The 18,306-nt window shown below is 45.3% G+C and overlaps 2 protein-coding genes across 2 annotated transcripts in view; one reads left to right on the forward strand and one right to left on the reverse strand.

Annotated features, from left to right (window-relative positions):
• The window catches only part of LOC111151963 (diacylglycerol kinase iota), a 432,202-nt gene that overhangs the window by 66,320 nt on the left and 347,576 nt on the right, over window positions 1–18,306 (forward strand). The gene's annotated exons all lie outside the window — the stretch shown is intronic.
• Window positions 1,300–6,357, reverse strand: LOC111152083 (malignant T-cell-amplified sequence 1-like; the record flags this gene model as incomplete). The annotated part of the gene is made up of 3 exons (XM_022510387.1): window positions 1,300–1,357; window positions 2,801–2,869; window positions 6,011–6,357. Coding segments are annotated over 3 exons (474 nt in total), but the record flags the coding sequence as incomplete, so codon positions are not given.

Below are 18,306 nucleotides of genomic sequence, written 5' to 3' on the forward strand. Positions count from 1 at the left end.
GAGCCTTGGGTTTCTTCTCCAATTTTGGTAGAAGGTGATTTTCCTGCGGTATTGAAATCTGGATTCTGCTAACAGAATTTTTTTTGAACTGGTCTCTTTTGCCTTTTCTCAGCAAATAGCCACCCATTCAGTCCCGCTTTCTGATCAATATCTAGTTTCCAAGTTCCTGTGTGTCCCATTGGATCTACTGAGGCTCCATGACAGGGGGAGGGGGGGACCTCAGGGTCACCATTTCGGGGTGCCAGCATTTCCTGGGGGTCAGGTCACCTTCTCAGGCTGACTCCATAAAGCAGTAATCTGTTTCTCTGGCAAATAGCCTAATAGCATCTTTGCCAGCTAATCATATTTATTCACTCTGATCAGAGTTAGGATTTTCCCAAATTGTCATGTCTTTGCAGAGGGTTCCTACCATTATGTGCTATAAATGAGGCTTCATTTTATACTCCTACTTTTGTTCTTACTAATGTCAGAGAAGCCCCATTATAAATAATTCCAAGGGATTTTGCAGATTATTTTACTGGTTCAAAATAAGAGGACCATTCCGCAGACCGTGCAGCTGCTGCGGTAGAAAGTTTGCAGGTATAAACGGGGGTACAGTGCCACTGCCCTGTGGGTTCCATCATGTACAGAATGGCACTTGCTGAGAGAAAGTACAAAGGGGAGCAGATCTGTGCCTCAGCGTCCTCCCCATCCTGCAGCATGAACTCTGAGCACTTTATCCCATTATGACACTGACTCACCCTTCCTCTCCACCCCCATTGTCTGCTTCTGATGTGCTCTGTCCCCACTGATTCTAGGCTTGCACTGACTTCTGCCTTCTGCACCCTGAGCGGGAAAAAGCTGGTCTCCGCTAATAAAAGTATGAAAACAGAAATGCCACCACGTTCAGTGTGAACAATATATGTTTGTTAAATGTGTGAATACAGCGACTTGGAGCCACTGCTGGCAGTGTTTCCAAATATTTTTCGGCCTATTTAAGTAAAGAGACAAGAATAACTTGAAACTGGCATCCTTGTTTTCTCCTTTTTTTTCATTAACAATTAATGTGATGAAACCTTAAGACAAATTCTCACAGTTAGGAGTGGTTGCCTCTGGGCAGGAGGACCAGCAGCGGCAGGTCTTAGGACTTAGGCTGTTCCTTAGAAGCCATACTGTCTGCTTTCTTGATCAGACGTATGCATGACATTTCTTTTTCTTTTCCTTTCTTTCTTTCTCCCTTCCCCCCCTTCCTTCCTTCCTTCCTTCCTTCCTTCCTTCCTTTCTTTCTTTTTTTTGCTACCTCCCTTAAGTAGGCTCAGTTCAGTTAAAGTAAAATCTGTTGAGCGCCTTGTGCCGGACGTTGTGCTTGTCATCAAGCCTAAGGACAAATAAGGGCTAAGTTCTCGCTGGTGAGTCTAGTTGGAGAGACAGACTGGAGGCATATTTAAACAGCATGATTCTGGCTTACAGAGACATAACCATGAAGTTAAGGATCTTCCTCCCCAAACATTTCATTCATAGTTGAAAATTTTCTGTTTTTATGATGAGTATATCTCACCAGTGTTTTAATGATCACCTTTTCATTTTTGATGGAAAAAGAGTAGATGAGATTTTTCTGTTCATTTTCCCAACATGGAGGATCCCAGAATGAATGAGAGAGGCATGAAACCAGTCACAAGTCTTATTTTGCTACTTTGTCTCAGGGCACACGTGCACAACAACATAAAGAGGCTCTAAATCACAACTCCGAACAAGACTGTGTCAGTACCAAGACACTCTTTATTTCCCAAAGCCCACAGCTGCCCGTTCCTGTGTCCACACCCAGAGGTTTCCACTGCTTTTCGGTGAGTCTGGAGCACCCAGGAACAATGGCTTCTTGTTGTTAGAAGGTCTTTCCAGCTTGAGTTGGAGGCAAGCTGAGCAGCTATCTTGGGGGCTAGGTACTTCGGGTTTTCCTGACAAAGCTTCCAAACCCATTCAGGGTCTGTTAGACACATTTAATTCAATCCATCAGATTGTTCAGCAGTTAATGAACAAAGAGCAAAGCCCCGTCACTCGCGTAGCGTCAGAGTGTACCAAGTCACTTTTGATTTTTGGAATATCACTGAAAGATATCATTAAAATGTCACTCATATACAAACACTCATGTTTTGTGTTGTCTATCTCTTCCTCTGTCTTGTTGGAGGGAAATTTACTTACGTTTGTACAAAAAAGGTGCTTTGGCTTACTTAATTTTATGGGTTTGTGATTTCCAGTAAGCTAAAAATAACTGCAACTTGTATAATGCACCAGAACCCAACTTTATCACAGATTTCAGGAAGAGTTTGATTTGTGCAAAAAGAAACGCTTTGATTTCATTAATTCCAAAGCTAAAACAGAAACTCAGATTGGGAATAAAAAGCAGAATTGTATCAAAACGGAAGTTAATGATCACATGCCTTCAGCCTCTCAGGATTTCATTCACGGCTTGCCTACCATCACAGGTGCCGTAGGCGACTGTCCGTGTCTTTTCAGTTAACTCCAAGATTCTATGGTAATATTACATTTTTAAATAAATAAATAAACTTTAAAAACTCCGGAAATATTTTATCAAAATCCATCTGGGTATAATTTATTACTTTAAAAAAAAAAAACCAACATTTTATTGTTGTTAACCCGTGACTAGTACTGCTTTCTTCTTCCCTGATTGAACCATTCTTTATAGCTCACTTTAAACCCATTTCTTTGGCTGAGATCATTTTGGCTCCAAAATTCCCGGTACGTCTGGGGTCAAAATCTTTTTACAGAACTTTGCCCTTGACTGCCACAGCTGGCTTCTTACCTCAGCCCAAGTTTATTCACCCCGATTAACGAGCTCTGGCTTCTTCTGTCCTGGTTCTCGATGTCACCCCTGAAAGTGGCAGAAGCAGAAAGTGTGATTATTACCATGTAGTCGGGCCCCATAATCAGAATGAATAATCCCTCCCCAGAAATGATGCTTTTTCTCAGAATTTCCTGACCCATTTCCCATTTTTTTTTAGATGACAATAAAATTGTCTTTCTTGCCCTCCTGATTTCTTCAGAAATCTCTTCTATTAACCGGTATTTTCATCTGCAGGCCCCTCTTCACTGTTACAATGTGCCTCTCGGAGAGAAGACAGAGTGCCCAACATTGTATCTTATAAAGGGAATACTTTTTCTGCAAGAGTTAGTTTCTCTGATGAAACCACGGTATGGACCATTTAAAATAGAAAAACTCAAAAGACAGGAGAGCACAATTTAACAGCCATTCAATCACGCTGCAGCCATTCTCTTGTCCCTTGATGGGAAGGAGGCCCCCAGGGCAGGTCTGCTTTGGCAGGTGGAAGGCCAGAACACAGGGCGGGTCCTGAAGAGGGAAGGAAAAGTCAGGGCACCTTGGCCCACTAAGGCACAGCAAGATTTTTGCCTGGGGCCTGCACACCAGGTCTGGACCCTCCCTTTCCCTTGGAAATGTGCCCTTTGCTTACTTTCTGTTTGAAGCAGCTGGAAAGATATTTTTTGCTCTGAGTCAGTGCTTAGCTTTTGAAGAAGCTGGTTCATGAGACTCCTCTATTGTCACCCTCTGCTTCCAATCCAGCGCGATAAGGTTATGTAAATATGCGTGTGTTTTTTTAAATGGCTGGGAAAATAAACTCTTCGCATGAACATGGCTCTCCCCTCCCCACCGTTGAGTCCTGCTCTCCCTGACAGCAACTGCCACTTCTCACTGTTCCTTCTGGTATTTACCTCTGCACTTCTGAATCCGTGTGTGTCCCAGTTCCCTTATCTGCCTGCCGGGTGTAGACACTCTACGCTGCCTTCCTCCTCTGAATGATCTGGTTTTAGACTAACATCCCAGTGTGTCATCTGATACACTTCCTCTTCCTCTCTCTTTGTCCAATACGTGCATCAAAGTTTTGGGTTAAATTAGTGATTGTACCATTTGTACTGTGATGTTATATAACATTTTATTATTGGGGACTTTCTAGGTGCAAGGCATGGTTTCAGAGCTTTCAATACCTGTGAACTTAGTATTATAACAACAATTATAACAACTTACAATTATAGCAACAACCTGTGAACTTACTATTGTTCTCCATTTTGCAGATGTGGGCATTGAGACGTGGGTTAAATAACTTTTTCTGAAGTCAGACAGGTAGTAGATGGTGGAGGCAGGCTTCAAATCAAAGTAGATATGGCTCTAGAATCTGCTTTTAACCGCCACGCTCTGTAAATTTCCAGATTTTTACCAAGACTAATCATAGAGGAGCCATATTCACATCACTTTTTTAAAACCTTCATTTCATTTATTATCATTTCATCTCAATTTTTTTCCCTATGGCTGCCTTTGTTTTCTTTTGGAACTCCCAGTTAGCTGGAAGTTGTGTGTCCTGAATTAAACCTCTGAATTTCTGATCTTTACTACTTCATTTTCTTTTGGCCAACATTCTGGAAGATTGCCTCAACTTTATCGTTTCTTTGAGTCTCTGTTGACTTTTCATTCGCTGATATTTCTTTTTGGCATGTCCCTTTATTTTTATTTTCCTTTTTCCTGACTTCGTATTTTGGTCCTGTCCTCTGTATGGGTGGTTCTCCTCCAGTGTCGGGAGATCTGTGGCCATCAGTTCACACAGACAAGTGAGGCTTTAAGGAGCTGAAACTATACATTCTGAGGGTGGCCTGGGCTTCTCAGCCAGTGCACCTCATTGCCGAGTGACCTAGGACTCAAATCTGTTCCATTGGAGGATCCCCAGTTATCATCTGGGAGCTTTTCCCATGGGCAGGTCAGATTCTCCAGAATAGAATCTTCCAGACTTGTTCCTGGGAACACATGGCTGCTGCAGGGGTTGTGGGAGCCAAGTTTGGGGCAGGGGACAGAAAAAACTCATAATCCGCATTGACTTTCACTCATTTCTCCCTTTCCGGCTCACATTTACCACTGCGCACCCCCCGCCACCATGTGAGCCTCCCCACTTGTGTCCCTAGTTCCTGAGGACTGCCTTTTCAATTTTTTTTTTTTTTAAGACTTGACTTATTTATTTGACAGACAGAGATCACAAGTAGGCAGAGAGGCAGGCAGAGAGAGAGGAAGGGAAGCAGGCTCCCTGCTGAGCAGAGAGCCCAAAGTGGGGTTCGATCCCAGGACCCTGGAATCATGACCTGAGCCGAAGGCAGAGGCTTTAACCCAGTGAGCCACACAGGCACCCCTGCCTTTTCAATTTCTTACAAAGAAAATCCCTCCTTTCCTGCTCTGCTGGGGAAGGCCTGGTCACATGCTGCGTAGGGAGCAGGAGGGGTTCAGGAAGTTTCTCTGCACCTTGTAGGGAGTTCGTGGTATTGCTTCCAATTCTGCAGTCCCTCAAAGACCCACAGTAGTAACTGGCTTGTCTTTCTTTGACTTTGCTCTTGGAGAGTTTTAGCTTTCTTTGTTCTAATAGGTAAGTGATGCCTTGGTTTATTCAATTTCCATCTTCTGGAAGACTGTTGAATGTCTTTCTTACTGTTATCACCTTTCTTTTCCTTTTTGCCCTTGTGGAGTTTTCCTTTTTTAATTCATTTTACTTTTCCTTACATTGTAGCTTGGGAAGGGAGCAGAGATGAATACCATGTTAATAGGCCATGCTTAATGAAAGCCTGATTACATCATGATTGAAAAAAAAATATGTGATTTTGGAATTTGTTTTATTTTCCTGTTAGTTTGGAGAACCCCACAGTCATTATTTCAGAACAACGGGGTGGGTTCACTTTTCTTCCTTTGTTAGGTCTGTAATCAAAGGAGTGAGACTGATACAAAGAGAAGGTCAAGCAAAGCTTTTATTTCGCGCCAAGTATCGAGAATCAAACCGACTGTTCGGGGCCGCCTTTTACAGAGAGGGCGACCCCTCCCTGCCTTACAAACTAACTTTTATAGAGCAAAGGCCATGTGGTTGGGCCTGGCCACACACAGGTGGCCAATGAGATTGAAACACACAGAGAAAGCTGCACAGTCATGCTAGGTCACACACAGGTGGCCAATTGAATTACAATTCACCCCATAGTAGCTGCGGCGGGGTACAGCTGCGCGCCCGGGGACGTCAGGCCGGGGCACATGATGTTGGCCCCGCTGAGCACAAACTTGATGGCGCCCTTGTCCACCTGCTGGTGCGGCAGGATGAAGGGGAACTTATGCAGCAGCCGCAGCGTCGGGTAGAAAGGCCCTTCGCGCTGCCTGAAGAACAGCAGCTCCCCATTGACCGTCAGGATCTCGATGTGCTCGTGGCAGCGCATGATCTTCACCGGGTCTTTCTTGGGCAGGATCTGGTTGAGCCCCGGCTCGATGCCCGGAAACTGCTCTATCAACTGGTTCTTAATCCCCTTAATAACAGAGGTTTTCAGCCAATTGAATTACAGTTCACCCCATAGTAGCTATTTGAACTAGCCTATCACCTTGGTCAGAATTGGCACCCAAAAGGCGCCCAAAAGACGGGGCCCACACTCCTTGGTAGCTAGGGAGACAGTATGCATGCCCCACTGGTTGGATGACTCCACCTGGCCCTACTCATCCCTGCATTCGGGCCGTTATCTCCACCTGACCTGACGGCACCCTTGTATTTGGGCTCTGTTATCAGGGACTGGTCGACCATATTTTACTGGTTTCCCGGACTTGCTTTTTAAGTGAGTTCCCTTGGGGGGGTGGGCAGGGTCAGTTTAAGTTTTACTGCATAAACAACAAAATGGCTGCTCAATCTAGGTGGAGCCGCTGTTGCTAAATAGGCCCTTACACCTTCCTGGTTGAGTTTTCTTGATGTGTATCTTTCATTCTTTGCTCCCAGGATTCTAAGTGCTGTATGATCTCTTAGCTCTTTTCTCTAAAGATCTTCATCTGTAAAAGAAAGGGACCCAGGAACTACATCCAACATTCAGGGAAACTTGTGCAACAGGCCTCTCTCGGCCTTCTCCTCTCAAGGATGTACTCTGAAAACCTTTCTGTATCTACCGAGGTATAAGTATCAGCTATCGGCTTAAGGTATAAGTGTACCTTCTTTTGGAAACATGGATAAGGCCTTGAGGACAAAACTCCCAATAAAGAATTTTTCTCCTCTTTGCTGGTTGGAAGGCCGGACTGCTTTGGGGCTTCAGGGCCTTCTTGGGAAAGAAGTGAATTATTCAATGGTGTGATTCAGCCCCGTCATTTCTAGGAAGATGCCCGTGTTCACATGTCATGGCAGAGAGCTGGGGTGGGATGGCTGTAAACGTCCATGAGAAAGCACTTTCTGCAGGAATGCTCCTTGGGAGACTGACAGCACACACAGGACGGATGTCATAAGTAAAATGATCTTGAGGTTCCTAGTTCCGGGGCTCGCCCTGAGCAGTCACTTGTCAGCAGGTTGGAAGAAGACACTAGAAGCGTGTTTCTTAAACTTGCAGCAGACATCCAGTTCGAAAGAATGGCCAATGTAATCAATAACAAAAATAGATCCCAAAACGATCTGGATATGCTGGAATGCTGGGTTAAAAATAATGAGATGACATTTCAAAGAGATAAATGTAAAATCTTATTTGGAAGTTAAAAAAAAAAATCAATGATAATGATGGGAGGAAAAAAAATCTCCTGGTTGTAGTTCTGGTAGAGAAAAGACATTTAGGTTTTGTTTGACTAAAAGCTCCATATAAGCTGCTAAATCAGATGAGGCAACTGAAAAGCTGCATTAATGGAACCGCCCGGTATTGATCGAGGATGAAACCCCTCCTTCGGTGGAGACTTGTGCTTGCTGGTGTACCTTTTATTAGACAGAGCAAATACGAATTTGTTAGAGAGGAGCAATTAGCAAAGAGAGGCTCTGGCCTCTGCGTGTCTTGGGAGAAATCGTTGGAACTGGGTATATATGGATGGATAAGAAAACTGTCTACTTCTTATCAGCTGTAAAACTCTAGGCAAGTTGCTGCCTGTGCCTCAGTTGCCTTGTGTGTGCAGTGGGGAAGGGAGAGCATTTCTGTGCAGGACGGGTTGAGGGGGGCGGGCATGGCAGAAAGGTCTGAATGAGACCGGAGAGGTAGGGTGAGATGAGACTGTGAACATCTTTGTGTTGCAGGATAAGGGAATTCACGTTGATCCTGTGCTGTATGTAAATTATAAGGTCGTCTGGTGTATTATCTTCCAAACCGGGACATTTGAGGTAAAGGGGGGCTTCTTGAGTTTCAAATACATGAGTTGTAAAATGCCACTGTCACCTGTCTGTCAGGGGCACCCCAGGCCAACCGGGAGGAAAGGCCATCCTGGTCATGGGTTCTCGTGGTAGGGGGAAAACTGCCCCTACTGGGGGATGTAAATGACCTGCCTTTGGAGGCGTTTAAGCAGAGCTTGGAAGAACAGGTGCTATGGCCCAGCACTTCTGCTGTAGGTGGAAATGAACCAAAGGAACTTCAAGATCCTCTCTAACTCCTGCTCTAAGTGATGCTCGATTGGGGGTACAGGAAGCAAGTTCAACTGAAACCATCCTGGCCCTCTCCTGGTTTTTAAAAAATGTATATATTTGGCAAAAAGAGGGCAGACCGTTCCTTCTGAATTACGAAACTGAAGTGTCTGAGTTTGTTTATCTGGAACGACAATTCTGGTGTGCTTCGGGAAGCTTCTTAAAAACGCTGATTCCCAGGGCTGGAGTCAGAGTGGGGCTGGATCCCGTTAGGAAACATGCTCTGTTCCAGAGTGACACCGTTCACATCTGGGATGAGCAGTGAAACATATATATTAATGATTCGCTGGCTTTGTGATAGGATTTGATCAATGTCAGCCCAGGAGCTATCACTTGGCACCTTTACAGGCTTAAAGTAAATGTTATTATGATGTGCAAACACTGAACAAATGCCAAAGCAGTCAGACACCCCGTTACTCTGGTTCTCAGACCCGGGCTACTCTGTCCTCACCAGTTAGGGGTAGGACAGCATGCTCTGATCCTTGTTAGGGAAGACTGACAACTGCTCGGTGAAAGGTGGAGGGCTCCCTGGGGACTAGAAGCAGACAGGTGCTCACAGTTCACACACAGGAGCACCTGCTCTTGGGTGGGTAGGTGCTCCTGAGTCGCCTTGAGTGGAAGGTAACCATCAAAGCAGGTCAGTGAGGAACGCTTTTCTCCTGACGCCTTCTCTCCCATTGAGCATTTAAGTCACAACTGTGCCCCAGAACCAGACAGTGGGCCTTGTAAAAGGCAGGGTTCCCCCAGTCCAGGAGATCTCAAGGGATCCTCTCTTAGTTTTCATTTTCACTTGCTAAGGTGATTTTTCTTGAGAAGAAAGCGGTTTCCCCTTGAGAATGGGTGACGATGGACCTGAGCCTTCTATGCTTTCTAGTTTTTCAAACAGAAGGATTTTTATCTCGAAGCCTAGAAAAGAGTGTGAAGGGAAATTAGAGAAAAAGGTCAAATTTGCTGAAGAAAAAATAATTCCCCATGAGAGGCAAATCCTATTTCAGAAAGCTTAAAAAAAAAAAGTGCTGTGTTTTCTTCCCCCTGAAACCTAAATATACTTCAACAACCATAGACCCGTAGAAAAGTTTAAGAGCTAAGCGTCCACCCTAGTCAATGGCTGAAAAGCTGATTTCTGTGAGGACTCACCTTCCTTCCTGTATCTCATACTTGAGCTGATCCAGCCTGATGTGGGCTCATCAAGAAGTAGGGTCGTTGAAGCTCTGGGCACCCGAGTAGGAGCAAATATACATTTCAGCTTTTTTGTGTGTGTCTAGAAACTGAAATAGGCTTAAAAGCGAAGAAAGCTTTGAACATTTCCATCATAGACATTCCTTAGGATGCCTTCAGGTATGGGCGGATCAGGGTTTTGGGAATGAAAGCTGAGGTGATCGCCCCAGATAAAATAAGAACCGGGTACAGCAGGATTTGCCCGCTGACCCAGGAACTATATGCAGTTCACCAGCTCTGTAGAGATGTGGTTTCTGGCCGTATCTGAGAGCTCTCAGCAAGGTCTCATCCTGGTAGTCTCCTTCCGCCATTGCTAAATTCCACTCTAGGTAGTCTATGTTGCTCGCGTTTTGTTTGTTTGTTGTTGTTTTTGCTTTATTTTCTACAGAGCATTCCAGTGACGCAAGGGGCTGACCTTCCTCTTAGGCATTCATCATGAACTTCACATCAAATGTATAAGGAAAGTAAGATCTATGGATAAGACGTTTTCAGCAGTTCCTCTGGGGAAGTCTTGCATCGCTGTGCTGATTATTTTAATTCTTCCTGCCATTTGATTCCTGACGTGATTCTGGACCCTTTCACATCAGGAATTACATGCCAAAAATTACTCCTACGGCGTGAAGGAAAGCCTAGTGGCAGCTGAGGAAGCACACACCATTTCTAAGAGCCTTTTCGGACATCTTAAAGCTGTCTGGAAAGACAGTATTATTGTTCTCCTTATCTTGAAACTGAAGATACTGAGACACAGGGGCTAATTGTCTTGTCCATGGGTGCAGCCACTAGATGATGAAGCTTCTTTTCTTATTTTTGGTCTTTCTGACTCTAAAACACATGTGTGTGTTGTACAGTTATACCACTCTGCTTAGGAAAATCAATGGATGATTGATTTGCCTAAATCTACAAAGGAAGTTACAGAAGGTTAGGAAAGACCTCTAACTTTCCAGTAACCATAGAGGAAAACTAGTCCTAATCCCATTTTTTCAGATTCTCTCTGCAAACACAGGCCTGAGCTCCATGATTCAAGCATTTTGGCCTGGATGGATTACATTCTAGGGAATATAGAGAAGGTACTGAATTACTATTTAGAATCTTTGGAGAATCATGGGTAATAAATGGGACAGGAAGTGGAAAACTGAGATAGGCAAACATTTTCTAGGCTTTCAAGAGCGGCCTGGAGGTGAGAGAGTCTGACATCATTTCCATAACGCATTCTTAAACAGGTTATGAAACAAGACAATTCATTAAGGACGTGGACAGGAAAGGAGTGAGCCTAAATGCAGATACTAGTTCACAGAGAACTTCTTGTCCAGGTTGCATGATTTCTTTTTAAGAAATTTTAAGTTGCAAACCCTAAATAGAGGTAAGTATAACAGATGTGGTGTAGGGAGCTTGGCGAAGACATTGGGCGGGATCTGCATCAGGCCACGTCACACCCCAAAGTTCCCAGACAAGATCGAGAAGTATGAGCTGCGTAAAACTCAGATACCTCACCCCCATCTGAATGACTTCTCCGGGGTCCTTCCATACAGTGCTTCACACAGAGATTCCGTGCACTGGGTCCCTATTTGAGTCTTTATATTCATAATGTAGGCGAGGATAAAGAGTACGTGATACCAAAATGTTAGGTGATCTGAAGTTGCAGTGAATATTTTGGGTGAGTGGATAAAGGTTTCAAACAGATATAAACAATTGAGACAGTGGAGCTAAATCCTACTGAGATCATTCCTTGTCGCTTAGTTATCAATGTTAATTTCCCTGGTTGCCAAGAATTGGACTAGGTTCTGGGGTTACGAGGTGCACGGCAATGGAAGGGAGAACAAGGCACAGATGGGATCCCGTAACAGTGCTTTGGTGGAGGTGGCTCAGGATGCTGGAAAATGTAGTGAACCCCAAGAAGGCCGGGGGAGCTCCTCAACCAAGCAAGTCCTCCCGGAGAAGCTGATATCGGAGCAGTTTTGAAGAATGAGAAGTTGTAGGCTGTGGAATGCACGTGGGGGTGCATGTGTCCCGCATTAAGGGAGCAGCATGTGTGATGGTGTAGTCACCAGGAGCAATGGGGGGTGGGTATGAGACAATGTGCAAAGCCAGTTCGCAAAGTTTGTCAAGGGCAGGGATCCAGAACAGAGGGATGCACGACCTAGTGTCCTCACCTTGTGGTTGGATTATAGAAGGCCACTGCTGCAGTTTTCAGGGCTTCCTACGAGGGGGCCCTTGCTCTGGTTGTTCTACACTTGTTGCCTCATGCAGCCATCACAATAACCCGTTGAGGTAGCTACCGTCATTACCCCAGTGGTATAGAGGGCCCCTGAGGCAATAGGAAGGTCACATATCTTGGCTAAAATCACCCAGTGGACAAATGCTAGCCCCCAGATTTGAACATAAGTAAAGGGGCTCCAGAGTCTTATCTGTTAACCCCCATGTCCGCTTGTCAGTGAGTACAATAGCTAGGAGACTGACTAGCATCCAGAAAGTTCCTCAAGACCTGGGCTCTGACAGGGTGCTGGGAGGGTTGGAGGTGGGAGTGGTGACGCATAACAAGGAAGTAGAGTTGAGGGAAGGAAGATAAGCGGGCCTCACTTAAAGGGTAATGGGGCCAAAGGGAAATTTGTTCTAAGATGGGAAATGCTGTTTACATGCTGCAGGGGAAGAGTAAGGAGAAAGAAATTGGTTTATGGTTCAGGAGCTTAAGCAATTTTGGTTGAATTAGATCCCTAAGTGTTCTTACCACACACATGAACAAACAACAAAACAAAACAAAAGAAGAAGGAAAAAAAAAGAAGGAAGACGGCAAGAAAAGAAAATGGTTGACTGTGTGATGTGATGGATGTGTTAATTAGCTTGATGGTGGCGACTGCTTCACGATGTATACGAATATCTACACATCTAGTTGCGCATCTTAAATATATACAATTTTTGTTTCTCTGTAACGCTGTGGGACAAAGGAGATCTCTAAGGAAGCAGGAGGTCAGAGAATCCAGGGCAGCCTGAAGGGCATTGCTCTGGACTGGAGGAGGGAATATCATCCCTCTGAACTGGGGGAAGGTGGGATGTCAGGGGAGGAGGTGAAAGGGATGGTCTCCGTAGAGTAGGATGCGAGGTCTTGCTCTGAGTGAGGGGAGCTCCCTGGGTGGAGTTGGCATTATTGGACCTTGGTAGGCCCAGCATGTAACTTTTCTAGATGTCAGCCTCTTTTTGCCAACCAGAATATTTCTCATTGGACTTATCCCTTCTTGTCCCTTTTCCTCCTTTTTTCCCCTCCATTTTTAGAACTTGTGTAGACTCTTCATTTCTGCTTGTTGCTTGTTTCTGACATGAGTGGCACTATTCCATTTAGGAATATCACAGAAGATCTTCTGATAAGATCTGGTAGACTGGAGGGGTGGGAAGGGAAAAGTGATTACTGCATTTTCCTTTTATCCCCCAGGAAAGGAAAGACCTGGGCATGGGATGGTTGGGAAGCGATGAAGGACAAGGAGGTGGGGGGTAACCAGGAGGTGAGTTGGAGTGAACTCAGCTTGTTTAACAAGCAAGCAGATAAAGATGAGAGTAACCATGACAACAGGCTTCGGGCTGAGGCACTCAGGATTTGGGGAAGAGGGAGGGAGGTGGAGGGGAGCTGGAAGTTGTTGGCTGGGTATAAGCCTAAAGTTTTGGAAAAGCCATTTCTTCTCTCAGGGCCCTTGGCTGTTCCAGAAATCACCATAGTCACCAAGAGTTACTGGAAGGGAAAAAGGAGGTCGATCCTCAGGAAAGATCAGCGGGTGGGATGGGTCCAGCTGATTCAAAGAAAGGGACTATCTCCCAAGGACTAAGCAGGATTCCTGCTGGGAGGTACAGAAGAGGACTAGGGGGAGTCAGTATCTGGTGCCTCAGTCTACCCCCGTGTCTCCCAGGCACAGGGGCACTATGCCCCCACATTTCCTGAGTCACGCTGTGGTAGCGAAGGTGGCACAAACCAACGTGCCTTTTTCTTTTAGCTTCTCAGGACATCACATTTCCATTTTGAAACAAAAGAGGCATAAGCCCGTCAAGACTCTTTCCTGAGGCTGCTCAGGGCTGTGTGTGGGGCATGTGTGTGCATGTGTGTGTATGTTGGTGAGTTTGTATTTTTTTTTAAAGATTTTATTTATTTATTTGACAGACAGAGATCACTAGTAGGAAGAGAGGCGGGTGGGGTGGCGGGTGGAATGGGAAGCAGGCTCCCTGCTGAGCATGGAGCCTGATGCAGGGCTCCATCCCAGGACCCTGAGATCATGACCTGAGCTGAAGGCAGAGGCTTTAACCCACTGAGCCACCCAGGCGCGCCGAGTTCATATTTTTTTTTTTTTTTTTACACACAGTGTTGCTTGAATTTTAGGTGTACAACACAGTGGCTCAACAACTCCCTAAATCCTGCTGTGTGCACCGTGAGTGTAGCCGCCACGTCTGTCCGCAGACAACACTAGCACGACACCATCGACTGTGCTCCTCGCGCTGTACCTTTTACTCCCGCGAGTTTCTGTTACTGCAGCCTCTTCAGCCAGCCCGTCATTATCCAAGAACTTCTTAGAAGTCTTGGATCCTTACTCTGCGTCCACCACTTCTACAGCTGCTGGGAATCTCTATCCGTATAGAACGTAGATGCTTTAAAATATGTGAATGCAGGTCCTTTCTGGGTAAACTCAAAGCCCTCGAACAGGAAATGGAAGACAGTGCCGTTATCCCACACAAATGATGCTTTTAGCTTGAGTATCTCCTCCTGACACCCCAGGGAGATCCCACCCCAGGTAGTACCAGTCGCCTGGTGGAGGGCAGAGAGACAGGTCAGGCTTTCTCTTAGGCTCTTTTAAAATGATTTGCAAACATGGCCTTGGAAGTCCACAGTCCACTCCTTTCCTCCCTTTCTAACTAAGTTTCTCCCTCCAGCAAATAAAAGCTGGACTCACCGTGAAATGGGCCACGGGCTTGGGAGCCGAGGGAACCGCAGGGGGACTGGAGCCCACACCTCCCCTGGGGGTTCTTAGAACCATGTCGGGGCTGTAGGGTTAGGTGCCACAGTTGTCATTTCCAACACTGTGCAGTTTTGACTGGGAAAGAGGAGATAGTGTCAATGCATATCCATTTCTAAGTCTCTCTCCCTCCAAAGAAGCATGGACAGCCCAAGGCTTTGGAAAAAGAAGGTTCCTTTGCACAAAGAGAGTTAAAACGAGACAGACGACTTGAGATCTTTGTTCCAAGTGGTCATAAATAGCTGTGAGAAGAGAAAACAGAGAGTGGCCCGATTTCCCCAGGGTGCAGAGATCTTTCTCAAAACGGGAAAGAGTATGCACACTTTTCCAGTTTGGCCATAAGCCTAAAGCTACCCCCCCTCCCCTTTTTTAAAACCATCTTCTGCGGGCAGATAGAGTCATCTATAACTCATAAACCCGTAACTCATAACTCGTAACTCATAAACCCGTAGGTTTGCTCAGCAGGCTGTGAAGAGTTCTCCGCACCTGGGGGACGGGTTCTACGCTGAGATTTCATTGGTTCAGAGGGATTTCTGGAACAAGTGACTTCAGTCTGGCCTCGCGTTGTCAGTACCGGCCCAGGGAATCAGAGCCACACAGTGGGAGGTAACTGGCTAAGTCCTCCCAGTGGAGGGAAAACAAAGGAAGGCACGGTTATAAAATGATACGAGGTGATCCGTTTTGGGTGGGAACCACGTTAGAGATTCAGGAGGACTTTGGGAGGGGATGGAGAGACGGTTCTATGATAAGGGCCTGAAGCTCATCGATTCCCTCACACCGTCACCCCTTGCAAGTAAATCATCTCATGGTGTAGACACCCACGCACACACAAACTCACACTCCCGTCTGCGCACATAATGCATTTATAAATGCCTTAAACCCAGATGCAAACAAGAAATTCAGTGTTGCCCATTTCATTTATGAATTCATTCATTCACCTCACAAGCACGTCCTGAACACTTTCTGTGGGTGGCTCCTGCTCTAGACTGAGAGAACACAGAGAAATGTGAGGCTTTGATTCTTCCCTGAGGAGTTCATAGTTGGTAGGTAGGAAAGACCCAGCAACACGCGGTTGTATCACAGGATGGTGGATGCTGTAATAGACGGGTGGTCGTCCCCGCTAGAGGAGAGAAGCATCAGCTTGATAGGGTGAGAAAGAGGGAGATTAAGGTCTTCTTAATGACTGCTCTTGATGCCTTAACAAACTACTACACACGGGGCCATTAAACAGAAGCAGTTTGTTCTCTCACAGTTCTGGAGGTTGGAAAACCCATGATGAAGGCTCCAGGGGTGTTTGGTTTCTGATAAGAGCTGTCTTCCTGGCTTGTAGACAGCCACCTTCCTGCTGTGGCCTCACGTGGCCCTTTCTCAACACATGTGTGTTGGAGGGAGGGACGGAAGGAGACAGGACTCCTTAATGTCTCCTCATGAGGACACTAATCCTTTGGGATCATGGCCCTCCCCTGATGACCTCATTTAACCTTAATTACTTCCTTAAAGACCCTTCCTCCAAATACAGGCACCCTGGGGTGTTAGGACTTCAAACTGAGAATTTAGCAGGGTGGGGGAATCAGACACAAACTTTCAGTCCAAAACAGAAGGCTTCACAGAGCAGATGTCAAGAAATACATTTTAAAAAGTTACCCGTGTGAAGGAACACGGGGACGCTGAGGGAGGAGAACGTGAAGCCTGGGAAGGAGACGCAGTAGGATACTGAGGACTGCCTCCTGTCCCGAAGCCAAAGGAGGACTTGGTTACCAGTGTTGGTGGCTGCAGATGGGACTGAGAAATGTCAGCAGAATCTGGTCCTTGGGACAGAACCGGTGGCTTTGGTGAGAGGTTTCCCTCAGGTGGAGCGGGGAGCCTGAGGACCTCGTATGCAGGAGTGAATCCAGTGTTGAATGAAGCAGAAGAGAGTGTAGGTACCCAGGAAAAGGGAGTCTGAAGTGTCAAAGCACAGCTTTCTTGCCTTTGCCTTGGGGAACCTGAGCTATGTTGATTGATAAAATTTAGAGAAGAAACAAATGGAAAGTGGAAATGTTGAAAAAACAAACTATGTGGAAACACATTCAAAATATATGGAGCCCAAATGGTTGAGAGAGACAGAAAGTACGTAGACCAATCTGGGCCAAAGGAGCTGAACACTGAAGGGGTCCTAGGTCTTAGGGAAGGTAAAAGAAGAGAGGGCAGGGAGGAAAGATGTTGAGGAGTTAGCATTATAAACATGATATTAATCGCCTCTTAAATCTACTCAAGGTAGTCTCTCAGGCAAGTTCATTTTAAAATTGGAATTCAAATTATTAAAAAAAAAAAAAAACCCTCCACAAGTCGAAATACTTAGTCTTTTAGATCCTAGAGATGGATGAAGTTAAATAGCTCTTTTAAGAACAGCACTGCGTGGAAAATAACTAGGTTTACCCAGCTAAGTTTAGCATATAAAGCTCTTTACTGAATGGCTTCTTTGTCAACCTCAGGCTGGAGGAGTTCAGTTCCTTTTTATTTGGTGAATTCCTTAATTGGGTTTTGTTTGCTGATCTTACTTTCTCACATTGTAAGATTTTAATAAATCATTATAATCATTCCCTTACGTCTTGCAAAAATAACCTTTCTGACGGTTCCTGAATGATTTCCTCCCCCCCGCTCTGTTTGCATCATGGGATTATTAGTGTAGCTTACAAATGAATCAGAAAAGGCTGTGCAGCCAAGGGTATATTTCCGTCATCTCCTAGGCGCGAAATGGGGGCATGATAACCTGGAGCCCCTGAGGTGGGATTTGGCTGGGAGGGCACAGCAGGTCTCGGCATATTATCTCCTGTCTGGATTATTGATGAGATGCTCTGCTTGGAAACGGGGGAGAGATCTCCTATCTGCTTGGTTATTAAGGTCCCTGCAGGAGACAGGTTTATTGGTGATATATGTGCACTAGTGATTCTACTGTGTTTTCAGCTCTCATCCCTCCCTCTTGCTTATGGTTGATGACTGGGTAAAGGAAGAACTTCTCATCTTGTTTAATTGGTGTCCTTGGGGAATGTCTGGTTTGAAGTCTACCTTTCCTAAGACCTTGCCATGCAAGGAGGCATTCAGGAGTGTTCTCAGTCACCCATTTAGGAACTGGACCAGGGACCCAAGGATGTTCCTTCAAGTGTCCAGTGTTTTCCAATTTGTTGCTTTGTTTGTGAACCCCAACATTTAGAGTGTGTATAGTCGATTTCAGTGATTCTGAAATGTAGTGATTCTTTTACAGAGACAGAAGTCAGTTGTCTGTCTTCTTCCTTTTTAAAAAAATTTTAATTTAATTTTTTCAGTGTTCCAAGAGCCCAGTTGTGTCTTTCTACAATAGCTGTCAACCTTTTCCCTCCCCACCTGTTCTCCAACATTCTTGTTGGTGGAGCTTTGGGGAAGCTGGGGTTACTTTGGGGAGTAGGATTTTCCAGACTAGACTTGTTTATTTGGCAACTCAGTGCTCTCAAAGATTTAAAAGCATTCAGTTGATTTGTTTCCAGGTTGGTTGTTCCATATGTGAGTAATCAAGCCAAGGATCTCAATCTTTACATAGAAGTAATTTTTTAGCCTTTGTTTTCTGTCCCTCTTCTCCGTGTCTCTTTCAAATTAAAGGCCACCATCTTGAGGCCATTAAAAACAACAACAGGCTTGGATGGGAAGGCAAC

Source organism: Enhydra lutris, unplaced genomic scaffold (assembly GCF_002288905.1).
Source record: "Enhydra lutris kenyoni isolate GAN:26980312 unplaced genomic scaffold, ASM228890v2 scaffoldscaffold27, whole genome shotgun sequence".
Classification (NCBI taxonomy): Eukaryota; Metazoa; Chordata; class Mammalia; order Carnivora; family Mustelidae; genus Enhydra; species Enhydra lutris.